The 26,663-nt window shown below is 45.8% G+C and overlaps 1 protein-coding gene and 1 long non-coding RNA gene across 2 annotated transcripts; both read left to right on the forward strand.

Moving 5' to 3' along the window:
* Window positions 1-143: 143 nt before the first annotated feature.
* Window positions 144-16,784, forward strand: aspg (asparaginase homolog (S. cerevisiae)). The gene is made up of 16 exons (XM_047048590.1): window positions 144-545; window positions 2,508-2,637; window positions 5,586-5,697; window positions 5,886-6,011; window positions 6,331-6,414; window positions 9,134-9,260; window positions 9,384-9,496; window positions 10,750-10,935; window positions 11,041-11,154; window positions 11,500-11,619; window positions 11,874-11,969; window positions 12,629-12,792; window positions 14,645-14,731; window positions 15,080-15,179; window positions 15,592-15,651; window positions 16,114-16,784. The coding sequence occupies exons 1-16, from the start codon at window positions 293-295 to the stop codon at window positions 16,114-16,116; spliced, it is 1,875 nt and encodes a 624-aa protein (XP_046904546.1). The 5' UTR covers window positions 144-292; the 3' UTR covers window positions 16,117-16,784.
* Window positions 16,785-17,537: 753 nt separating this feature from the next.
* Window positions 17,538-18,000, forward strand: LOC124487961. Its single transcript, XR_006958570.1, has 2 exons — window positions 17,538-17,654; window positions 17,789-18,000. It is a non-coding gene; the product is annotated as an uncharacterized LOC124487961 (long non-coding RNA).
* Window positions 18,001-26,663: the final 8,663 nt, after the last annotated feature.

Below are 26,663 nucleotides of genomic sequence, written 5' to 3' on the forward strand. Positions count from 1 at the left end.
GGCTAATTCGCACACCATAGTAAGCAACGTACCGAGAGGAATCTACCTCTTTGGGTGGTCTTTAGTCCATAGAACAAATGAACTCATTTGTGGGGGTGGAACATAAGCTCTTGATGAGCCAATAACGACGTGTTCCCCATTTTCCCTGTTTCTGTTTCAATAAAAGGGAGAAAATATACCATTCGGCAGCATCTTGGTTGATCTGTCACTGAGAACGCGCATATGAATTATATCAACGGTGTAGCTTGTTTCAGTCGCTTGACGCAGTGAACCACCTGACAGACTAGAATTAATGGCGGAAATGAAGAGTACCTCAGTAAGTGACATGACCTCGCTCGCTAGAGCCTTGTCTTCTTCAGGTTCCCACGAAAGGGACCAGAATGATGAATTTCACTCTCAGACTAATTTTGGTCGAGGCAGTGTGCCGCATCTCGGCCGAAAAAGAAAGTTGATGGGTTGCGGAAACGCGGTCCACTCCTGTGAAGAAGTGTGTGTCCTTGTCATCAACACCGGAGGAACCATTGGAATGACACTCAAGGATGGCGGTAAGTGGAGTTTAAATACTCGTACTGTCCCATTAGCAATCACAGCTAGCTACGGTCTGCTTCCTATGTTGTAGGTTGCCATTAGGCTATAATATGAAGCCTAACTCATTTGTAGGTTAAGAGTCCAATTGTCATCCGCCACTTGCAAGATAGTTCCGTTCTACCAAAAAAGGACCTTTAGAAGTTGATTTACTTTAACAACTTTTTCAATTGAATTTTCTGTTAAAAAAAGAGGGTGTTAATGGGCAGATCAGCAAGTGTCCTGCAGGTAGACTCAGCCCAGTTAGAGACACCCTTACATAACGCTGCTACTATTGCATAATAGCAACAACAATAACCTTTGTATTATTAGTCCAACATGATGGCACTGAGTTTATAGCATAACAATATAAAACAAAATGTTTTTCTAGTAGTTATACCAGGAATTCATCTCCATTTCTTTTGCATGGTGCACTCAAATAGGTATAGCCTACTTTGACCTGCACTACATCAATAACACACACACATGCACACACACTTGCTGTCTCACTTTCATCAATGAGTAACTATGATGCTTATGAACGTGTTGATTTCATTTAATGTTTCCTCTGCATCTCGCTGAGTTTAATAATTATATAGTAACTAACTTTGTGTTTAGTTTGAGGTACAGCTTTTTAATTTCTAAATAATTTCCCTAAATGTAATTAAAAAAAAACCCAGAAAAGACCAGGGGTCTCATTTATAAAATTGTGCGTAGGATTCATACTAAAAGTGTACATACGTCCAAAAGCCTTAAATAGCGTACGCCAAAAGAAAAATCTGACTTTTAAAATCGTGTGTAGGCACACCTGTAGTTCCCTTTATAAATCACAGATCCCCCAGTGTGTACGTACGTGAATGAGCATCTTATCCTGTCCTGAACACGCTCATTTTTAACCATAAATAGTCAATGCAAAGCACCTCATGAATGCTGATCGAGTATATTAATGACCCTGGCATGCGATTGTTCTTATGTTACGTTACGGTGAATCATTAGCCTGACGATGTCATACTCATAATTCTAGTCAGAATATGAGTCTGATACTGCTCCATTGGGCTGTGATTATGGGGCGTGTTTCAACCGAGCCTGGAAAAAAAATGCCTCTTCACTCAATTGGATAGACCTACCCAATCAGAGCAACGTAGTATATTAACTTTGTAACGGGGGTGTAACAGACGTGGTCTTGCTCCGTCCTGAAGGCTTTATGGACCATTTGTTCGTCCCTGCCTGACTGCCAAGCGCAACCACTACCATACGCCAAAGAAAAGCTAGCTATTAGTTGACGCGGGTAGCCTGTTACATACCTGAGGAGTGAGTTTCACCAATTCACACCGGTTACTTAAAGGTATTCCTTCCGATAATGATAATAAGGAGTGGAAAAAAATGTGTGTGAGGAAAACAAAATATATAAATATTACGAGTAATCATTCTTCCCACATTTACTTTCTGCAGTCTGACTACAGCACACCACCACACCATCTGCGTCACCCATACCCACTGTCTCCAAAATGTGCGTAGGCATGGGTCAGAGTTTCTGTGGAGGACCGGACATTCTCAAGTCAAGTTCGTTTTTTTATGAATCACGACCTTCGCGAGGGAACACTATAGAGCCACCATAGCTACCATGGCTTTGGGAAGCCTCAACTAGGCTTACAACGCTTTCGGGAAACACAGCCCAGCTTGATCTGACATTAAACATTAAAAGTGCCATGCCTTAACCACTAGGGCGCAGTATAAATCAAGGTGAAATCAAGAGATGAGGCACTGCTGAACAGGATAGCACATCTTAAATTGTTTTCCACATTCTACTGTTTCGTTCGACTTTCCCTTCACATGCTGGGAAAAAACACCCCCCCCTTTTCAGGTTTACAAGTACCTGTGTGCCATCAGTGTAGCTGTTTGATCTGCTCTCAGCCTGATCTGTCTGTGTATCTAACCCACAGTTCTAGAACCAGAACCTAATGCTTTTGTGAAAAACCTCAAGAAGCTCATCATGTTCCATGATGAAGACTACGCCCAGAAGACTAAACTGTACGATTACTACGATTTTCCAGAGAGCACGCTGGTCCTGCCGTAAGTGTCCTGTCTCACCCCCACCCACACACCTGTCTCACCCCCACCCACACACCTGTCTCACCCCCACCCACACACCTGTCTCACCCCCACCCACACACCTGTCTCACCCCCACCCACACACCTGTCTCACCCCCCATCCACCTGTCTCACCCCCACCCACCTCCCCCAACATCTCATGTTTAAAAAAATATATTGATTAAAAAAAAAATAACGTTTACGTGTAGTCATTTAGCAGACGCTCTTATCCAGAGCAATTTACAGTAAGTACAAGTGGCAAGTAGGGTGAAGTGTCTTGTCCAAGGACACAACGTAAATTGGCACGGCCGTGAATCAAACCGGCAACCTTCTGATTAATAGCTCTATTTCCTAACCGCTCAGCCATCTGAATCGCCATTTATTAAACTGGGTTTTAAACAAATACTTATTGGTTGGATGTTTTTTTTTACTACGTACTTCTGCCATGTAACATAATGAGTATTGTAACCATCTTTTTCTTGATAGTGATTGCGAGAACCACATTGCCGTAACATTTGAATACAGTTCAGTCTAGGCCGTGTTGACAACCCCCTCTGCCCGACAGGTGAACACGTCCCTCTAAACCTTGTTTGTGTTGCCTTAACAGGATGCCCACACCTCATGCAGACCAGCTATTTCAGGGGTGCTGTAGTACTGGTAGCATACTGTCTGCCTGCATTGTGTTTGAGCCTGCTAACAAGTCTGTGTCTGTCCTGCCTAGTGTGGGTCTGTCAGTCTGTCTGTCTGTCTGTCTGTCTGTCTGTCTGTCTGTCTGTCCGTCTGTATTTGTCTGTCTGTGGCTGTCTATATGTGGCCCTGCCAGGGGGAGATCACAGAAGCGAAGGTCCCTCTGGCAGGTTGAGGGGGAGGCCTGCTATCGGTTCTCCAGATGGAGGTTGATCCAGAGCCAGGGCTCTCTGACAGGGTCCCGTTCTCCTCCTGTAGCCCCCCTCTGGTGGCTCTGAGCCTGCAGCGTGCGTTGCCTCTGCCCATGCAGCACACCTGGCCATGCCTCCAACACACCTTCAAATGAATGGGTCGTTATCAAGCTCAGCAGAAGCCTGGTAACGACCCATTCATTTGAACCAGGTGTGTTGGAACAGGGAAACATCTCAAACATGCAGGGCAGGGGGGTCCTGAGGACCAGGGTTGGGAACCTCCAGGCTAATCGCCACACAGACACACAGCACAGCCCATTCAGGCCCTGCCACAGTCCCAGAGCAGGAAGGGGGCAGGGTGGTGGTGCGGGGAGGGGGCAGGGGAGCGATCCAGTGCTGTTGTTTTAAAGGTTTAAGATAAGAGGGATCCCCTCAAAGACACAGCCCATTGTAGATACTGCTTGTGTGTGTGTGTGTCATGCCTCCTAGTAGTTATCTTCTTGGATGGCTGCCATGTGTCACATCTCTGGCCACGCCCATCACTCTCATCGCCACCGTCCCACAGGATTTTGTACGAGTTGTCATCTCGTTTCTTTTCATGTCCAGTTGTGCAATTTAAATAACCTTGTCTTGCTCACATAGTAGCCTAACGATTGCTCGCATTAGCATGTGAGAGCATTGGTTTATTGTGTGTGTTGCGTTTGTATTCCTCGGATAGCGTTGGCATGAGCTGCATGTTGACTAACTGCTCTGCATAGAGAGGGACACTCCATGTGGGGAAATCTCACTTGACTAAAATTGTAACGTTGCTGAGATTCTCCATTATGCAGAGGAGGGATCTGGTTTATTGATTTATTGAAAAGCTGTAGTTAGGAGACACAGGAAGACAAGCCTTCAGTCCCCCCCTCCCTGCGTCTCCCTCATCAGCAAGCTACTAGCCCTGCATCCCCTATCAACTCCCTGTGCCCCCCTGCCAGATACACCAGGAGATAAATGAATAATTGGCGATTTAAATATTGTTTCTAGCGGCACTATGGCGTTAAGATGATCAACAACATATGTTGGAGGTTTGTGTGTGGAGTCTGAGCTAATTAGGAGAGTGTCTGTAGAGGCCTGTCTCCGCAACGGAGGGCTCGCCTTAACCCTTTCTCCCCCCGCTGTTCCATTCAGCCTCGCCTCCAGGTTTGGGGGCTCCCCTATGGTAATTTGGGGGGCTGGAGGGTCTCATCTCACGTCTTAAGAAGAGAGATTAAAAGGGGAATCTTTTCATAGCTGCTTAGCCGGGCACGATCTCTTGTTAGCAGGGAAGCTGGAGACAGCTCAGCAGCTAACTTAAACTCTTCTTAAGGGGAGCTTTAATATGCATGTGAGTCCAGGGTGAGCTGGCCCTGTCTAATGAGAACAACCACCGCTACGCAGGGTGTCTGCGACACCTGAACTGGGCCCTGTTTGATACAGACACAGATATTTGGTTGTCTCCCCGCCCCCTGACACACACACAACACACACACACACGCAAAAAAAACGGGCAACAATAGAAACTCCATACAGCCTCGCTGCTTGATGGAGAATTGGTCCAACTTTGAAGGGGTGTCCACCCCCCATAACATGAGCTAATCCTGGCTCCTGTCTTATCAGACCTCCATCATTCTCCTTCCATGCTCTGAAAACAGGTTCTGGCACCCTGCTGTTGAAACAGAAGGCCCAAGCAAATAGACTTTGTCTCGCTTCATAAACTAGGCTAGGCTCGGGCCTCTCTGTTTTTCCACACGGGATCCCGTCACCGTTTCACATTTAAACACAACCAGGTTGAAACATCAGAATCTGTGTGTGTAAAAGGAGCAAAACCAAAACAAAGACGATAATGTCCCTGATCTCGTTTCCTTTTTCCACAGATGTAATCAGCTAATTTGCCTAACCAACCCTAATTGTTCTCACGCGCGTGTTTCATTCACTCACATGCACGGTTGGAGGTCTTTGTGTGTGCTGTGTCTTGCTGAGCTGAAAGCTTTAACATGATTTAAATTCATGGTCAACTTCTCTCCTGTTCAGAATGTGTAAAGACAACAAGAGGATTGTCTACACCATCTTAGACTACAATCCCTTGCTGGACTCGTCTAACATGACCCCGAAAGACTGGGGGACGATCGGGAAGGACATCGAGGTACTTCAGCCGAAACACTCACCACAACTTGTCACTCCCTCACACTTGCAACCTTTGTAAGAACCTACTTGACCAACTTTCAAAACATTCCTTCTCAACAGAATCTATAGATGTAGCACAAAACAGATGGTACTGTGGATGTCGTCATTGTGTCGATGTGCTTCACTGTTTCCATGTCTCTGGGGTAGAAATACTACGAGAAGTACGACGGCTTCGTGGTCCTCCACGGGACCGACACCATGGCGTACACGTCGTCAGCTCTGTCCTTCATGTGCGAGCACCAGGGCAAGCCTGTGATCCTCACCGGCTCCCAGGTAACCTGCCTCCTGCACCAGAGCACCTCCATCCACCACCCTGCCCCGACACTGACCCAACACTGCCCCCACCCTGCCCCCACCCTGCCCCCACACTGCCCCCACCCTGCCAACACCCTGCCAACACAGTAAAGATGAGAGTGGAGTAGAGATACGACAGACAGTAGCTTAGTGGTTAGAAATAATCGACTGCAAATCAAGACGTTGCGGGTTCAGTTTCCTGTGCTGGGTATCTTAGGATAAATGTTTCTGTTGACTCCAATGTATGTTTAGTTATTCATGAATTTATGAATTTCGGACTTTGCGATGGTGGTTTCAGGTGCCGATCTACGAGATGAGGAACGACGGCAGAGGGAACCTCATGGGGGCACTGATGATCGCTGGTCAGTTTTACATTCCTGAGGTGAGTGGAGACGTCTGTCATGCTGTGTGTGTGTGTGTGTGTGTGTGTGTGTGTGGGGTGAGTGTGTGAGTGAATGAGTGATTGTGAGTGTTCTTTCAATCCTAACTGTGTCATTCAGCATGTTCTGTGACAGTTTCGGTTACAAAATTGGTTACACAACGCAAATGATAAGGCTTCTTGATTTCAGTCTCTGTCTTTGTTGAATCTGTCTTTCGCTTTTTACAGTCTGCCATGAGTGATCGGTCTTGTGAAATGATTTATTTAAACATTTATTGTTTGAGATTGTATCGTTTGAGAACTGTTCCGCCTGATCTGTGCGTGCCACGTTTGCACACAAAAGGCTAAAGACACCAAAAGCCGTCCTTAAACCGCCTGTCTAACAAGACTGTTCAGTACACTACAATGCTGCTGTGTGTCGCAATAACGAGCAAAAGTACTTCCTCAAACGTCAGGAGGAAACAGCGTTTGATTGGAATCAAACGGCGTTTGACAAATAGAGGCAGACGAGGAACTAGCTTGTGTTTTAAATGTATAAAATCTGCATCCAAACAAAGTTTTAGTGGACAAGGAGAGGCTCGAAAACCACATCTGGCTCCATGTTCCTTCTAACCTTCTATACTGGGAACTGACATTGAGTGTCTTGTTCATGACACCTTCAAGCCACCTGAAGTTATGTTAGTGTGACAATGTCAAGTCAGTTTTATTTATAGAGCACATTTAAAAACAGCCAACGCCAGCCAAAGCGCTGTTCAAAATCATCAAATATGGCAAAAAAACAATAAATAAGAACAACAGACAAACAACACAATTACAGTAAGCACTAGTGATCCTAAACTTACTCGAAAGCCAAAGAATAAAAATGTTTTAAGATGAGACTTAAATGTTTTGGTGGTGGTGGATGACCTGATACAAATTGGCAGTTTATTCCACAGAGTAGGGGCTACAGCTTAAAAAGCACGATCACCTTTTGTTTTCATCCGAGTCTGTGGAATTGCTAAAAGGAACTGGTTTGATGATTTATAGGGCCTGGAAGTGTAAATACAGCATAAGAAGATCTGAGATATACAATGGAGCCAATCCATGTAAAGCTTTAAAAACAAGTAACAACACCTTAAAATCTATTCTATATTTTACTGGTAACCAGTGAAGAGGCCAATATTGGGGAGATATGCTCCCTCTTCCTGGTACCAGTCAACATTCTAGCAGCCACATTCTGGACAAGCTGCAGGCATGATAATGATGATTGACAAATGCCATACAGAGAATTACAAGTCAGGTGGCTGAGCGGTTAGGGAATCGGGCTCTTAATCAGAAGGTTACCGGTTGGATTCCCGGCCGTGAAAAAATTACGTTGTATCCTTGGGCAAGGCACTTCACCCTACTTGCCTCGGGGGAATGTCCCTGTACTTACTGTAAGTCGCTCTGGATAAGAGCGTCTGCTAAATGACTGAAATGACTGAAACAATCAATTCGAGACGACATAAGTGCATGAATAACAATTTCCAAGTCCTTGAAAGAGAGGAAAGACTTTAGTTTTGCAATAGTCCATAAATGAAAGAAACTACCTTTGACAACAGAATACATTTGTTTGTCAAATGTTAGTGCTGAATCAAAGATAACACCCACATTTCTGTCATGGGAGTGTACATTGGTGGACAAGGGGCGAAATTCTTTAGATAAATCATCAATTGATTTGGGGGTGCAAAAAAGAATCACCTCCGTCTTACTGTCATTAAGTTGGAGAAAGTTTTTATCCATCCAGCACTTGATATCTTTAAGGCAATCAAAAAGGGACACCAGAGATTTGGAATCACCTGTTTTTAACGGTAAGTATAAGTGTGTATCATCAGCATAACAGTGATATGGTATATTATGTTTACGGAGAATGGAGCCCAGAGGGAGCATATACAGAGGAAATAGAATTGGACCCAGGATTGAACCTTGAGGTACTCCACATGTAATCCCTGCCGAAGAGGAGGAAATATTTCCAATATTGACAGAAAAGGTTCAATCTTTCAAATAAGAGTGGAACCACTGTAGAGCCACACCCTGGATACCAACCCATATCTGTAGACGATCCAGGAGGATAGCATGATCAAACGTATCAAAAGAAGCACTGAGGTCAAGTAATATTAAAACCGCACAATTTCCAGAATCACAGAACAACAAGTCATTCAGTACCTTAAGCAGTGCTGTTTCTGTGCTATGGTGTGCTCGGAAATATGGCTTTACTGGAGTCTGCACCTGGGTAGATTGATCCGGCAAAACAGGTAGGAGACCGGCATATCTCTGCTCCAACGAGCAACATGAGATGAATCGGCTACGAAGGCCATGAGTAATCCACCGATACAGAAGCTGGAGGCCGAAGAGTTGCGTAGAGGGGACCATGAAGTCTCCGGATCCAGGTAGCTGACAGCTGATCGCAAGTACAGATAATCGTGGCCCACGAAAGTTTGCATGCCTCCCAAACCTCACTGAGCATCGATGCACCACTTCGAGCCTTATGTCGAGGAGAAATTGGCGATCATAAATCAGTTGTGAGGAGACACTCTGTGCAAACAAACATAAAAACAGCAAAACAAACCACAGGTAATCCAGCTGGGCAACGGCTTGCCAACAAACACTCAGACTCCATCGTCTCAGTCTGACAATGTTGAATGTTGCTGTCACATTGCAATAATGTTTTTTTTTTTTTTTTTTTGACTGCTTGCCTTCCCAGGTGTGTCTTTACTTCAATAACAAGCTCTACCGAGGGAACCGCAGCACCAAGGTGGACTCTGGAAGATTCCATGCCTTCTGCTCTCCCAACCTGGGTCCTCTGGCCGACGTGGAAGTGGACATCAAAAGTAAACAAGGAGAGCCGTGGGTCGGCTCTGCGGTTCTGACGCCCAGCGTCCCACGACTCAGATTTAGCCCAGTCTCCAGGTTTCTAGTGTGTGACGTGTTGCCCAACCTTGTCTCGTCCGCAGTAAACTGGGACACGGTGTGGAGGCCCAACACCACTGAGCGCTTCCGGGTCAGACCGGAGGTCAACCGCAACGTGGGTCTCCTCAGGCTGTTCCCCGGCATCACCACCCAGACCGTGAGTGCTTCCCGGCGGAAGACAGGGGGTCCTGGTCAGACTGGGGGTCCTGGTCGGACAGGGGGTCCTGGTCGGACTGGGGGTCCTGGTCAGACTGGGGGCCCTGGTCAGACAGGGGGTCCTGGTCAGACTGGGGGTCCTGGTCAGACAGGGGGTCCTGGTCAGACTGGGGGTCCTGGTCAGACAGGGGGCCCGGCAGGACCCCAGATAGTTGGGGGGTGGGGGCTTGGGGCCCGGAGTACAATTTATCCAGGGGGTCCAGAATCCCTAGCAGCGCCCCGTCACTACTGCTGGGCCAGCGGCGACATATGCTGCCTGGAAGCGATCCTCAGCGATCCTCAGCGATCCTCAGCAAACCTCAGCGATCCTCAGCGATCCTTAGCACTCCTCAGCGATCCTCAGCGATCCTTAGCGATCCTCAGCGATCCTCAGCGATCCTCTGCTGGGGCTGGGCCTCAGCGAGTGTGTGACCCTCTTCATCTCTGAGCTCTAAGCGGCAGCTCCTCATTTGTGGGCATTTGTTCGCTGGCCAGCCAGATAGAGGGGCTGTACAAGTGGTGTGCGTACAGCACCCATACAGGGATCCACGCTGTTAGCAGCACCCAGTCCAGCGACCGTGAGATGGCGTTATGGAGCATGACCAATCACCCTCTAAAGACCCAGGCTTGACACTCTGCCTTCCCTTCAGCAGACAGGGAGAAGCGGAGGGGTTTTTATAACACATAAATCCCTCATCTGCCTTGAGCTGTTTCTGCTTTCTCTTGGCTTTATTGGAAATCTGTGTGTCGTTGGCCATAGGGCCAAAAACTGTACCGTAGCTTATCACACCCAAAAACATGATCCTACAAGCTGAAATCCCCCCCCCCACTCCCACCATATTTTAGCAGGCTGTGTCTGAGCAGAGAAAGGACGGCTCTGAACACCTGGAATGCTAATGGATGCCTGCGCCCGGCTGCCTGCGCCCGGCTGCCTGGGCTCCAGATGCCAGGGCTGGTGGGGGTGCTGGGGGCTCCCAGTGCCAGTCTGCCACCCTGAGACACAGGGGCCAGGACAGGGGGCACCAGATGGGCATCAGGGTGGTCGAGTGTAGAGTGTGTAGGGCTGGTAAGGGTTAGGATGGTTGTCAAACCGAACTCTAGCTCAGCACAGTACTCCTCCACAGCTGTCGTCTCAGCTGAACTCAGCCACTTCAGCAGGACTGGGTGTGACTAGTATGTGGTGTGGGCAGTAATGCTGGCTGTGATTGGCTGCAGGTGATCGCCTTCCTCCAGTCACCCCTAGAAGGCGCTGTCCTGGAGACCTACGGCAGCGGAAACGCCCCCGACAACCGTCCAGACCTGCTGGCGGAGCTGAAGAAGGCCACCGATCGCGGCGTCATCATCATGAACTGCACCCAGTGTCTGAGGGGCACCGTAAACCCAACCTACGCTACCGGCAAGGTACGGGACAACCAGGTGTTCAGGTGTAAGTGTGTGTGCATATATGTGTGTGTTGATCTTTTTGTGTGTGTGTATGAACACATTATGAACACGCTGCTCCCTCAGGTCCTGATGGACGCAGGGCTGATCCCGGGTCGTGACATGACCCCCGAGGCGGCCCTCTGCAAGCTGTCCTACGTGCTGGCCCGGACCGAGCTCAGCCTGGAGGACAAGAAGAAGGTGAGGTGGAGTTATTTTTCATCGAAAAAAGCTAGCTAGCTAGCACTAGCTATCGAACGAATGAAAACTTCAAATCGTACAGTAGGCTAAATTGGTTTAGGCCTAAATACAAAACTGCCTACCTAGCAACCAGGACAGTTTCCTGCTAGCACGAATAGCTATATCAGGAATTAAAGGTTGGCATAGCGACGGACGCGTCCTTGCATCGGAACGGCATTGTGACGTCAGGTATGACAGTTTTTGGCACCCGGACAGTTTTTGGCATGAACAGAGCCGGCACGGAGAGAAGACCAGACACCTGGGGTCCAACGCTGTTTCATGCTTGACCCGTGTGTGTGTGTGCAGATGATGAAGCAGAACCTGCGAGGGGAGATGAGTGCTGACCTGGCAGGGGCCAAGCTCTCCATGAGTGACAGTCGCTTCATCCAGGTCATCGCCAACACGCTCAGCATCAGCTGCAAGGAGGTGAGGCGCCTGGTCACACACTCACACACGCGCACACACACACACACGGGATCACACACACTCACGCTCTCGTTCAACTTCTTTCAAACTGGTTTTCATCTGGTTCTTTTCTTGTTACCATGACCAGAGGTATTCACCGCATGACATGGTTTTATCGTGTAGTCACATATTCTAGATTTTCCGTATGGTTCAAAGCACAGCCCTCTCAGAATCCGAGCTCACACAATCCTCTGGCTTGCTGGTCTTGTCTCCAGGAGCTGGAAGCCATCCGTGACGCCCTCACCCCCCCGTTGGCCTGCGCTGCCTCCAAGATCGGAGATATCGATGCCTTGAAGGCCATCCGAGAAATGGTGAGCAAGTTCCAACCAACACTGAGCCACCGCCGCCAAATAAAAAGCTTCCTGTAAGTCAGCAGGAGAAGGGAAGACTGAACATGCTGTTGTTGTTGACCACACACACACACTCACACACACACACACACACACTCACACACAGACCCTGTGTTTGCTCTGGGACAGAGTTCACACACACAGAGCCTTTGTTTGCTCTGGGGCAGAGTTTAGGTCATGTTTGAACCCGCGTTGATAACACGGACGTCAGAAGCGTAGCTGTAGCGTGTCAACGCCCTGATGGGGTCTGCTCCTGAGGAACAAAGTGTCACAAGTCTGACATCAGCAAAACACATACCACAACATCTCAGCTGCAAAACAAACCTTGGGAGGTGAACAGGTGCAGGACAATGATTCTCCCAGCAGACTGGGACGTTTGCAGGATGAACCGGTCAGTTGAGTGCATGCTAGTCATGCTAGTCATGCTAGTCATGCCAGTAGACTCAGTCAAGATGGCCGACGGAAAGCTGTTTTAGATTAAATGATGAACTTGATGAACTGTGTTTCCCGTCAAACCAAGAAAAACTTACATTTTCAGTCGTTACCTCGACAGAAAAACGGAAGTTTTAACATAGAAATGGCAGTTGGTTTGAATGAACTCCTGCCCCTCCTCGTCGCAGGGCAGTGACCTGAGTCTGGTGGACTACGATGGGCGCAGCCCGCTGCACGTGGCAGCCTGTGAGGGCCACTTGGAGGTGGTGAAGTACCTCCTCGGCCAGGGCGCCTCCGTCCACGCAAGGGACCGCTTCGGGAACACGCCCCTGCGTAACGCCATGCACTTCAGGTAGGACGCCGGCGAGGGCGGGGCTTCAGAACGGGCAGGTTATCTTTTTGGATATGTTTTGACGGAGAGAGAGAGGGCAGAGGAGGAGAGTGGGGGAAGGAGGGGGGGTGTAGGAAATGGCCTCAGTCAAATTCAAACCCAGTCCCCTGTATTAACTTTAATAGTACAATCACTCAGGTTATTGGTGTCAAGTTTGGAGTGGAGGATAGTGGGGAAGACTGGAAGGAGGGAGGGAGGGGGTGCTGGGTGTTGCTTATCTGGGCAGAAGGATGCTTGTTTGCATCACACAGTAATGCCATTATGTTAACTGTTGCATTTCCCACACTGGCCATTACCAATCTCTCCATCCCTGTCTTTGGTGTGCAAACAGCAGGCGAAGAGGAGAGCAGGGAGGCTTATTAAGGCAGTCGTGGTAGGGGGCTGGGACCTGGGGCTGGGGGCAGGGGACTGGGCTGGGGGCTGGGGCAGGAGGCTAGGGCTGGGGGCTGGGGCTTGAGGCTGGGGCTTGAGGCTGGGGGCTGGGGGTTAGGGGCTGGGGCTTGAGACTAGGGGCTGGGGCAGGAGGCTAGGGCTGGGGGCTGGGACAGGAGGCTAGGGCTGGGGGCTGGGGCTAGGGGCTGGGGCTTGAGGCTGGGGGCTGGGGGTTAGGGGCTGGGGCTTGAGACTAGGGGCTGGGGCAGGAGGCTAGGGCTGGGGGCTGGGAGAGGAGGCTAGGGCTGGGGGCTGGGGCAGGAGGCTGGGGCTAGGGGCTGGGGGCTGGGGGCTGAGGCTGGGGCTAGGGTCTGCAGAAAGGACTGACTGTCAGATGGGGGTTGTAACCATTGGAGTAATTCTTAATGAAGTTTAGAGGCCAGCACAATAATTAACTTCTAAAGAGGCTAATTGCCATCCGACAATAGCTACAATGTTTATTTTGATCTTGATTGTTTTTATGTTTTTATATTTATGTTTTTTGTCATTAATTGACATTGTGCATGATACTGCTCTGAGAATAACTTGCCCAAGGCCTCATTTTATACCCACTGTGCAGCCTGCGGGGAGGAGTGTGTTTGTGTGTGTGTGTGTGTCTGAGTCATTCAGAGCGTAAGCAAGTGGAATTGTCTTTTGTCCTTGAACGGTTGGCAGGACAAGTTTCAGCATGTCGCCTCCCTGCTGGATGACAGAGAAACCCTCCACCTGCTACTTCAGTCTGAATATCATTAACGTGACCTCACACACACCTGTGTGTGTGCGCTTGTGTGCACGTGTGTGTGTGTGACGGGGGTATCTGGGCTAAACGTTGAGGAGCGAGTCTCTCTTTCAGTCACATCTTTTTTTTCTGGATGCCCATATAAGGACGGGGAGGGAATGTGAGTTGAGAGGAGAGACAGGGCGAACGAGAGGAGTGTGTTCTGAACCAGTCGTACCAGCCAGCTTCCTGAGATCCTCTCAAACTGCACTTTATGAAGCTCGCTCTTGTTTTAGTAGATTCTACTCTTCACTCAAATGTCTAATAGGACTAGTGTGTGTGTGTGTGTGCGAGAGTTTGTGTAAAAGTGTGAGAGTGTGTGTGTGTTGGTGCTGCGCCAGTCCCAGTTGAGATGCGGGGGTGGTTTACTGGGAAACAGACAACGTGTCCATACAGGTCTAGCTGGAGGACAGTGTCACTGTCAACAGACACTAATCTACCATCTGGCTCTGCCTTCTAGAGATATCAGATTCGGTACAAACTGAACATGTCGCTAAGGATGATGGGCCATGTGGTGTGACTCATCCTGCAGGAACAGGTTTCTCCCTCTGTAGACCTGGGATACGGTGAAACAGCAGGGGGTGGTAATCCTACTGTGTGTGTGTGTGTGTGTGTGTCACCTAGACACAAGGAGGTGGTGAGGCTGTTGAGGAGGACAGGGGCCCACCTCTCTACTGATGAGCGGAAGGAAGCAGGAACAGATCTGTACAGGTAGGACACACACACATGTACGCACACACACACACACTCACGTACACACACACAGGCGCTCAACCTTACACAGAGAACCAGGACCAGTTGACCAGGTCTTACTTGAGCAGGTGGAATGTTCCCCAGCAGCATAGCTCCATCCCAGCTTCACATACCAGGGGCTTGTTTCAGTCAGATGAGGAGGATATCTCCAGCTCCACATACCAGGGGCTTGTTTCAGTCAGATGAGGAGGTTATCTCCAGTTTCACAAGCACTACTTCCATCCATAGAAAGAAATGCAATCATTCTTAACATAAAAATTACAAAACAAACCCTGTCACTTTATCTATTTATCACGTTATATGCAGCCTGGCTGCCAGTGGAGACCTGGTGGGGCTGGAGATGTGGATGCTGGCCGGGGTGGACCCCTCCACTCCCGGCTACGACAGCCAGACAGCCATAAGTTTGGTGAGTGTTGACTGGAAACCTCCCGGTTTAAAACATGAGGAAGAAAGAGGACGTCATGAGGTCTAACCAGGGCTCACATGAGGCCTAACCAGGGCTCACATGAGGCCTAACCAGGGCTCACATGAGGCCTAACCAGGGCTCACATGAGGCCTTACCAGGGCTCACATGAGGCCTAACCAGGGCTCACATGAGGCCTAACCAGGGCTCACATGAGGCCTAACCCGGTTTCACATGAGGCCTAACCCGGACTCAAATGAGGCCTAACCAGGGCTCACATGAGGCCTAACCAGGGCTCACATGAGGCCTAACCAGGGCTCACATGAGGCCTAACCAGGGCTCACATGAGGCCTAACCTGGGCTCACATGAGGCCTAACCAGGGCTGACGGCCTGCCTTTGTCCCTCTGTACTCAGGCCAAGGCTACAGAGAACCTGGAGATGATGAAGCTTCTTTCCCAGATCCCAGAATTCGAGGTAAGGGCTCTGTCCTTAGGCCTGACACACGGTCTAATTAGCTACTAGAAGAATCTTTGACCCGATTAAGGTTTTTTATCAGCAATGTGTGTTAAATGATGTGTTCCCTTTCCATTAGCAGTGTGTTTAGATGATACACTTTGTGGTCACTTTTAGCCAATGTTTTATTTGTTTGAGGGGGAAGAGAATAAATGACTGATTTCAGGTACTGCTGAGGTAAATGCTGTAGACGTGTGTTGTGCTGAATTGACGTTTCATTCAGCATGGCAACACTGGGCAGCATCAGATGACAAGTAGTTAAGTGTATAGTAAAAAAATAGTCAAGTAGTCCTGATGTTCCTTGATCTGCCCTCTGCAAGCAGTCAGAATGGCTGTTGATTGCCTTTCCTGTGATGCTAGCTAGCCTCAAACCCTGTGGCCAATACCCTGCATTAACGGCATACTGTGTTTTATGTGATGCAGTAGTGAGGCCAGGCGTGTCTGCGGAGGTTCCTGAACGCCAAACCTGCGAAGCCTGTTGACCCTGCTGCAGCTAGAAGCCTGCTGGAGTTTCAGCCTGTCTAAGACGCATTCTTCTGATTGTTTTCAATCTAATTTCCGTCTGCCTCTCTCTTGACTGTGCTGCTGACGGCCTGCTGCCCCCCATATCCCTCCACTTCCTCCCCTGTCTGCCCTGGTCCTCATCCCTCCCTCTCATCCTCCCTGGTTATGGCCTGGGTCTGGGTGGTCTGGGAATCGAACTGGCAACCTTCAGATTACTAGCTCGATGCTCTACCCGCTCAGCCACCTGACTCCCGCTCAGCCACCTGACTCAGCCACCTTACTCCTTGAAAGCAACCTTACTGAAACTACCCACAACACTTCCTTCCTCCACTCAGCGATGCTGCTTGAAAACACTGGTTGTTTCACCGAGCAACTGTTAGATCGGTGTTCATTTTAACTACCTTTTTTGGTGTTATTAATATAATTGATCCAGGTCATGGAGTCAGGGATCTGTTACATCGAGGCCTGTTCTAACAATGAATGTGTTAAGAACTGTTAGTGTTCATTTGAATGAATTAGTATTTTTGTAACCCATCGTGATTTGTGTTTTTAGCTTTAAAATCACTAGACTTCTTAAATAAATGATTGTCTGTGACTTGATGCTAAAAGGTGTTAAATTATTGTACTAACGCTACAGAGTTGCACAAGCACACACACTTTAAAAGCACACACACTTTAAAAGCACACACACTTTAAAAAATTTCACCACACCCATAAACCTCTTACCTGACTGTAGCCACAGAAATGCTTTCGGCGCGGGAGTCGGGACGCACATGTGATGACGTGCTCCATGTCAATGACAGCGTTTGTCTTTATTTGGATGTCGTACTCATTAGTTTGTTCAAATCCCTCGCTGCCTTATCCTGAGATAATTCTTGTTCTTCTAACACGGTGGACTATGGAGTATGCTATCCTAATTACCCTTAGAAACTAAATATATTTGGTAAAACTCCATGGGATAGAAATGTTTGTGTGTGTGTTTTACCTCACACAAAAGTGTGTGACAATGGTTGAATATAAATATGGTTCAACAATCCTATAATAAAACAAACCCGTATGACTGGTCGGGTGAATAGTTGGATAGAGAGTAGAGTCTCACTTCGGCCCCAGGTTGTATTACATTTCTACACAGATAGTCTGACTTCCATTCAAATCAATTCCTGTTACGGCTTTAGTTGCGTAAAAGTAAGTTGGGGCTTATTGTAATTATATGCCAAGCAAGCAATGATGGTCTGGTATTTCCCTATGCGTGAACCACCCTTATGTAGTCGTCAGGGCGGTAGTTGGGCTGTTCTCGACGCAGTGGAACCCAGCTCATCCGGTCGGACCAGCATGGTCCTCATTCCTCGCTGAATGAGGCGCTTGTATGAACCTACCCCAAAACACTATATAAAGAGCTGGATTTCTCTCGTCACACAGATTTGGCACGGACCGCACACAAGAAACGTTTCTCTCACAAGGTAAGGATATTAAACGTTACGTTGTCAAGGCCTCAGGGGAGCCGATCACGTTGCCACAACTCTACAATCGTTAGCCAAGGATTAAACAAAGATATAAACTAAATATAAACCTGCTTTTTTTCGTTCGTTCTTAGAGAAAGCAACATTTAAAAGACTGCGACTTTGGGTATCCATGCATGATCCTACTTGAAGATGGTTGGTTGGTCTCTTTGGTGAAGTGGTTCTTAACAGTTCAACAGTTCTTTGCAAAAATTGTGAAATGTTTAGGACCACTTGACCAGGCTGACAAATGCGGCCAAGGCAAATGGATACAACACCAGAGCAAAGGGCCGCTTTTAGCCCAAAGGTATGTTTTTCAATTTAATTCAGTTCGATTGGTCATTCTGCATTTCATTTCTGAACATTCTTGTATCAAAATGGGTACGTAATTCCACTGTAATTAGTTAATTATTTAATCCTTGTGCTGCCTTCGGTTCACAATGACCCAAAGATAACACAAGGGTTAAAGCACCTCTCACTCTCTCTAAATGTACATTTAGCAGACGCTCTTATCCAGAGCGACTTACAGTAAGTACAGGGACATTCTCCCAGAGGGAAGTAGGGTGAAGTGCCTTTCCCAAGTACACAACGTCATGTTGTCATACTAGCCCGACTCCCTAACCGCTCAGCCATCTCACCCCCCCCCCCTCTCTCTCTCTCTCTCTCTCTCTCTCTCTCTCTCTCTATCTCTGTATCTTTCTTTCTCTTTCTCTCTCCCTCTCTCTCTTGTGCCCCCTTGTGTTTTAATTACACGGGTCTAATTTGGAACCTACATGTAGTGGTTTAATTTCCAGTTGTATGTGTATAAACAGGTGATGTTATTTCAAATTCCATGTGTTGATGCTGTTGACTGTTCCAACACATTACTGTACTTGATCACAGTGTTAATAAATACATGTGTCCGAACTTGTCACTGGCGTGGTCGCTGTCACTATCCAAGGTTCTGAATAATCGGGCACATGAGTCCGTTTGTCAGTGTTTTGCACTTGGTTGGGATTATTTAAATTTTTGACCGGACCGTCATAGTATGTTCACTTTAGTGTCCATGTCAGAATTTATTTTAATAGACATCTAAGTAGAACATTTCAACTGTGATTTTGTTGTGCTAAAAGTATTGGAACAGCGTTAATGAGGGGCCCAAAGCGGTTTCCCTGCATGCGCAACGCCAGTAGATGTAAAGTCCCTCCCGTGGGACCTAATCCTTAGAATTTCATCATCAGTTAAGGGCGACCCAGCACATATAGGGTTGAAAGGGTGGTAGTTGTGGTAAATCTTCATTACTTCACAGCGTAATTATTGGTAGATCTACAGTTTAAAACCCCAGCGAACCCTAAAAGTATCCGAAGTGCTTGATTGTGTGAAGGTCAGAAAGGTCAGAAATGGCGGGGATGTGTCTTCGTTATATTAATAGTGCAACATTTCCCACATAACCAATTATTTACATCATTCGTGAATTGTGAGTCATTGGTAAGTAGTCAGCATTAAGGCACTTCAAGTCCCGGCACGTTCCAATGGGCAATGATTTAATCCCAAGGAAAACCAATAGCGCCTAGCCGACATGTAGAGATAACCCTATCATGATTTACATTTGCCTTGGCTTGTTAATGTGATGAAATTCAAGACCGAAATAAAAAAGAAATCATTAAAGAAACAACATATTCAAAGGCTATTGGGCATCAATGAGTTTGATACGGCGGTTATACTGCTTCTTGTAGATAAGATTGTTATAATGGGGGCCAGTCCTGATGCCCCGTGGTCGGGGTTGCAGTCGCGCTCCACACACACTTCATTAAGCCTGTAGATGAAACAACCCTACATGATATTTTAATCCCTCTGACATTAGAGCGTCCTATAGGCTTGTACACATCCAATTTCATTTGAATCACGGAATGCATAAGTGACCATTATGGGAGAGGCACCTCAGAATCTCAGAATGATTCATCTGAGGGGAGAGGCACATTTGTGAAATATCTTCGCAAGTGAATGGACACATACAAGAAAATGAATGGAGTCAGCGCCACCCTCCTCTCGACTGCACGCGCAACGAAAAACTGATTGACAAGAGAACGGAGCGGTGGGTGAGTGAGCGAGAGAGAAGAGAGAGAGTGAGAGAGAGAGACAAAGAGAGAGGTATAGAGAGAGTGAGAGAGAAATGGAGATAGAGAGAGGTGGAGAGAGAGCGAGGGAGAGGTGGAGAGAGAGAGATAGAGAGAGAGAGAGAGAGAGAGAGAGAGAGAGAGAGAGAGAGAGAGAGAGAGAGAGTTGTAGGAAAGATTGTCCTCAGGCGCGTGACTTCGTTTCCAGACCGGCAGCGTGACAGACCAGACGTGGACAGGTCAAGGATATACATCGTGTGGATTACTAATGGATTGTATTAGTTTATTGTCCTGTTGGACTGTTGACTACAGGGGAGATTATTTTTACGCACCCCCTCAAATGTTGCTCTTTGAGCGCTGTGGCCGTAGGCAAACAGTGAGTTCGTAGCTGTACGGAACACCTTTTGGATTGAACTCGTCCGATGTTTCGGGGTCTAATATTTCATTGTTATGGCAGTAAAAATCTAATAGATGCCAACTTGGGTATGGAAACAGACATTTCCCTAATGGCTTTACCAAACTCCTCTGGGTCCTCTGGAGACGGAAAGTCGAGCCCCAATCTGAGGAACATTCTTCGTAGACTCCGACCCTATATGTGGATTTACCAGTCACCTTCTACGGAGGAAAGCAAGGGTAACGACTTAAAACACCGCACAGCCGGCATAACGGGGACATTTGAAGGTTTTTCTTTGCATTTAAGTAAATGTCACAAAACACAAAACAGTTATTCCTGAACGGACCTAGCCCAGAACAAATCCACTGATGACTAGGTCGGTACCTAGCTCACGGATTCTTCCCGTGCACGCGGTAGCCTATCAACCTGAAGTCCTTCTTTCAGGACCAAGAACAGCTCCACTATCCGTTGCGCTGATCAACGTAACAACTTCATTGGAAGCCGATGCTTTGTCTTGGTCTCATTCCAACGTCCTCTCTAAAGAGAAACTGGTATTTTATTTCTTGTTGGCTTCCGTCAACTAGTGGATATTCACGCTATGCAAAGGAAAGAGTTTAGCATGCCTCTAATGGCCGTTTTGTCTCCATTGACAATTTTTCTAATCGAATATATGCGCTGCACTCAACTATACAAAAGTTGCATGAGCGGTTTCTTTAATTATATACTATATGGAAATTAGGGACACTGACTTTATATTGGACATATAAATATTTCTGTTTTAGTGTAATAATGACAAGCTTAATTCTAGTTTTCAGCTTCAAATATGTTTTTATGGCTCTATGAAAATAAGGCCGTCATGTAATCAGCTCCGCTTTTACAGAGACTACAATATTTATTTTCAATATCGGGTTGTGAAATTGTAAAATTATGGTTTGCTGGACTTGCAGTTGAGAATTGACCCCATTCTGTCCAAGAGTGTAAGAAAAAGGAAAGTCAAAACACGGGAGTATTCTATTCTGAACAATTATATTCTAGCCTATTATATTCCTAACACAAGATTTCCTAACATTAGGACACTTTTAATGTTTCCTACAAAAGTTACTAAGTTAGAGTACAGCATTTTCCCAGTTTCATCAAGAAAATCTTTATTTTCCACTGGCAAAAAAAAAAGTTTTCGTTACTTCAACCCCTCCCCCTGTTAGACTAGATCACCCTCCCCCGAGCGCAGAGCGACGCGCACTCTGGACCAAAACTTTTGCTTCATTGTGTCGTCAAGGCATGGGACTTCAGAGACACTTACACATTTACACACGACACTGACACTGACAGATCGAAAGCTAGATAGTAGAGACTATATAACTATGGAAATCCAAGCTAAGAAACGTAAGGTTGGGGCTGAAAAATTGAGACAAAAAGACATCACCTTCACTAGACAAGGTTTTACCAATTGAAAAACGGCTATGTTTATTTTACATAAAGCTCCCAAAACTATTTTGTGCTCCAACATGACCAACAAAGGCCAAAAATGTTTGCTCGCTCGCTGCGCACGCTTGTATTAAATCTGGAACTCCGCTGAAACTAGCATTCCATCAAACACAGAAAGGGCATGCATTGGCAGGGCAGCTGTGGTGGCTGGTTCTGGTGGGCCAGTCTGGATCCAAGTCCAGGGCCTATATTTACTCCCAGTCCGTCCCTGGTTGCTTTTACACAAGGAGGAAGAGCAAAGATTTGGTCTCCCTGTCTCTCTTGGTCTCCAAAGTGGTCTCTCTCATGATGTCACACAATACACTAGGCAAGGCGCATTTTTCTGGTCATGTGATCTCTTGATGAACTTTATTTACAGCAATCTGGATTTCCAGACAACAAAGCAGAACTGAATCCCTGCTAACCTATCAGATGACTGATATGCATACACTAAACAATAAACAATAAAACTACAAAAATCAATGAAGAAAAATCCCGTAAAGACATAAGGAGCTTTAAACTCGGGTCTGAAAGCCTGCCAGATCTGATGTTGCTGGGGGGCTATACAAGTAGTAGGTTAGGGTTAGTTGTTGTGATGCAAGAAAGGGACAATGATAGACTTTTGTCCATGAGATACTTACAGCTGAGTTCAGATGACTACAACCACTGTGTAGAAGACACAATGAGCAGCCCATCATTAATGTTTTACTGACAGTGTTCCATTCACTAGCCTCCTTGAACTGTCTTTGATTATAGAAACAGTCAATAAAGAATATTTTCATTTTCTTTACAAACATTCAAAACATTTCTGTCTAGAGAGGAAGCAAAGGATTTCTCCAAACAATGTCTAGCATAAACTGTAAACAGTAAAGAAACAAGTATACACTACTGATGATTTGCCAGAGGTTTTGTTTAGATCTGGAAAGCATTGACACATAATTAGGAATAGAACAGCAAATCCAAACCTGTAGGCCGTGGCCTACTAGTGGTCCGCTAGGGTAATACAGGTGGGCCGCCAAACCAATGAAAACTAAAATATAGGCTAACATTTTTATAAAATATAGGCTAACATTTTTATAAATATCAAAATACGTATATGTACTGTTTGTAAATGATTATTAAAATTCTTACTTATTTTTAAATGACATTTTGCCTTTAATTTATCATGACCGGAATGCCAACAGTTACGCTTGGCATGTTGACGAAAGACCTTTTTCTCTCAGCATTAAATCTTTTCGTCTTCTGTTGTTATTCAGCAAAAATGAAGTGTGGAGAACCTGGAGGACTATCAGAGCAGAAAACTGCTGACAAGAGAGTCCAAGAAGTTTGTGATGCTGTAATTTTAATCTGGCATCATGTTTTCATTCTAATTTGTCTATGCAGAAATGTGTCATATCAGAATCAGAATCAGAATATTCAAACATGATTGTGAGTGTAATCGTGTAGATTGTATAACACAATTTTCTTTTGTAACACGATCAATAAAGGAGATGAAAGAACATGAGTTTGAATGCTGTTTTTTGGATGAAATAATGGAACACGGTCACTTATATTCATAAATCACAAGTTCTAAGATATGCTGGGCTGCACACTCTTAGGCAGCTGAAAGCCACAGAATGACTGGACTAAATAGCACAACAAAGATTTGTTTACATTTGTATTTTGCAATTTTGTTAAGGTATAATAAATAAATGATCACATAGCCTATGTCATTTCATTTGTGACATTTGTATGATTTCACATGGTCATGATGCGAAATGCAGTACCCCCCCCCCCCCCCATCCGAACACCAGAGGGCAGCAACGACTAGCTATTATGTGTATTATGTGTTTTTAGAGGTTTAGTGTACTATATTGAATATTGTATATTATTGTCATTCCACTGGCCAAACAGAGTCACGAGATGGGTGAACTCTTGATCGCTAACCACGCCCTCAACCGCTGTGTTCACAATGAGGTTTGAGACCTCCCTGACCTGACAACAAACGCTAGAGAAAAAACTAAAATTTTTCCCCCAGGTGTATTAATTACCAGTTTGTGACATTTAAGGTGATATTTTGCTTAAATTTCTAAGTTCCTCTTCTGCAGTCATACCAGAGGAAACACAAAGTTGTTAAGCCTCTTATTTCAGTCCCATCCTATAGGCTCAGAGACGCCATCGTCATACTGGGCAGGTAGCAAGCCTGTGAAGGTGGTGTTGGAGGCTCCAAAGAAAGGGTTCTTCCTGGAAAACTAGGAACATTTAGAAACTTAACTTTATAAACTCTGCAGGAAAGGTTTTTAAAATGTGCAGAGAGGTTTCAGTGGCCAAGGTTCAAAGAAACATCCTTAAACAAAAAAAAATACCTTCATATTTCACAACAGCCTAACCATACAAATTTCTTGGTACCCATAAATGCATGAAAATGATTATATTTGTTTAGCTTTTGAAGTCCCCAATAAAGATAATGTGGTTGCTTTACTGTCGTCTATCTACAATGAAGGTATTATACTCCGAAACAGGTGTATAATCTTTAATATTTTCCACTTTATTTGCTAACGCAGTAAAATGAACAGAGCTAATTACACAATATACAGTTAGTATGTAAGGATCTCAAGGATTGCGCGCAAGCATTTATACAGTCGTGTTTATCCAATCAACATGCCAGGTCAGAGGTCATGGGGATAACACATCAATACAAAATAAAACAAAACTTATTCCTGTGTATATATCCATACACTGCAGTTGCTCTAACAAGAGTTCTATAGGTTGTGTTCACATTTGAAGTTCAGTTTTTCTTGGTTCTCTTAGTTCGGACCAAAAAAGAAAATGATTCATTTAGTCCTGGTTCATTTAGTCCTGATTCATTTAGTCCTGATTCATTTAGTCCTGATTCATTTAGTCCTGGTTTGCTTAGTGCTCACACTGACATTTTTAACACTGAACCTAAACACAAGGCATACAAACAAGTTCACAACCTGATTGGACAGCTTTCATGGTTTGTTTGGAAGCCAAGACCCACTATTGAGGCTCTGTCGGTACGCTTGTTTGGTACGCACCAAGATTCGGATGGCAGTGTTCACACTTGTTAAATGAACAGAGCAATCGCACCAGAGTTCGTACAAGTTGCATGCCTCTAATGGTTGTTGCAGACACTTGTGGCTGTGCAATACTTGTTGATGTTGGGGGTGGTACAGCAGGATGGAGGCCTGACTCTCACCGCACAGCCAGTTACTCTGACGATGGTTTCAAGATCCTGGTCTGAGAGTATATCTGAGGTGACAGGAAAAGATTATTAGTATGTGAGTGAGTGCCCGATACATCAGCGTATGTATGTCTCTATTTGTTTGCATGCCTTTGTCTAACTGACCTGGGGGTTATTCCAGAAAGCAGGTTATGGGACACACTTACATTTTAGATTCCTATATGTTTAATGTTTGCACCTTCTTGCCAAAGCCAATTCCTTGTCTGTGCAAACTTTCATGGCGAATAAAACCCATTCTGATTCCGATACTCGGGTAAGTTAATTCTCCAGCTGACACACAATGTTGCAGCAACTTACTGGCAATGTTGCTACAACGTTGGATGTCAGCTCAACTGCTTAACTTTAATGCTTAACTTTAATGGAATCCATCTTAAAGACACATTGATAACAAGGGCTTCACACCAGAACTTCCCCTTTCCATGGAACAGTTTTTTAGAGACACATGTTCTGAAGTGATGCCATCGAGGCCATCCAGTAGTTAAAGGCACATTGATACCAAGGGAAATGGCTTCACACGAGAACTTCCCCTTTCCATGGAACCGTGACATGGCTTGGGGGGTGATGTATCAAAGACAAATACTACACCCTCTTTTGGTTTACTGCTTCATAAATGGAACTGGTTTAATTTCTGGATAAAAATCTGGATAATTTATCAACATAGTTGCCAACTCCAGATATCTGCCAGAACAGCCTTCCAGAGCTGGCAAGAACCGGGCCTGTATACAGCCTGATGCCTGTGTGTGTTAAGGTGATTTCAGGTAATGTGGGACACTTTTTGGTAGAGGCTCCAGTAGACTCACAAAATAACTGTTAACTCACCCCAGTGGTGTTTTTGTAAATCGTTTTAGGGCTTAGCAACATTTTCATGTTGGAATGAAATGGGAATACACAATATTTTAGAAGCTACACACTTTCAAACATAACATGTCCCCCTCTCTCTTTTCAGGTAATGTGGGACAGCTTGTCTGGTAAAGTGGGACAGTCATCGTCTGTCAGCCTAGTCTGCTAATATAATAATAATTAGTTTATATACAACAATTCTAGGTGCAAGGGTGTGGCAAGATTCATTTAGTTGTGGGGTCTGACTTATACAATAGCAGGGCTCTCAAGTGTCACGCATTGAGCATGACAGTTACTCATTTCGGTCTTTTGTCACGCCCTCCCGCCACACATTGGATTTCTCACGCAGAAAAAAAATATTTATAATATATTTAATATGCCGCAGCACCCAACCAAAATTCCTCTGGCCGCGCCACTCTCACTATGGAACCGTTAGGAATCAAGCACGTCTCCCCTGCAGTTCTTAGTCGAGCCTGCCACTTATCAGCCAATCCAAAAAAAGAAAGGGTATATACAATAGCCAATATCAGAAAATAGCACCAGAAGTAGTTCATAACTCACTCATCAGGTATCAGGTCACCCGCATCGATAGTTTGCTAGCTTTTCGTTGGCGTAGTTGGTAGTGGTGGTGCTTGTGATGTCAGAGGTGGCAGGTTCGAACACAGTGCGGGACGAACATAGTCCCTCTATCTCTGATGTAGCTTGCAACACTTTGTCTGTTACAATAGGCCAAGTCATACTTTCGTTATCACACGATGACTGACATATTGTCACATTATAATAATCTCTTTCCAAATAGGCGTAATAATTTTATTAGCACTAAATACATTTAAGTGTATTGCATAGTCGATGTTATAGGTCACTTTTAAAATCATTTACATTTATGCATTTAGCAGATGCTTTTATCCAAACCGACTTCCAAGAGAGCTTTA

This window comes from Hypomesus transpacificus, chromosome 3, assembly GCF_021917145.1.
Source record: "Hypomesus transpacificus isolate Combined female chromosome 3, fHypTra1, whole genome shotgun sequence".
In the NCBI taxonomy this organism is placed as follows: domain Eukaryota; kingdom Metazoa; phylum Chordata; class Actinopteri; order Osmeriformes; family Osmeridae; genus Hypomesus; species Hypomesus transpacificus.

Excerpts from the sequence above, each read along its gene's own strand:
- aspg (XM_047048590.1), top strand. The coding sequence starts at position 293 with ATGGCGGAAATGAAGAGTACCTCAGTAAGTGACATGACCTCGCTCGCT. Across the intron at positions 5,698-5,885 it reads CGATCGGGAAGGACATCGAG|AAATACTACGAGAAGTACGA; the intron begins GTACTTCAGCCG and ends TCTCTGGGGTAG. Across the intron at positions 10,936-11,040 it reads CAACCTACGCTACCGGCAAG|GTCCTGATGGACGCAGGGCT; the intron begins GTACGGGACAAC and ends CTGCTCCCTCAG.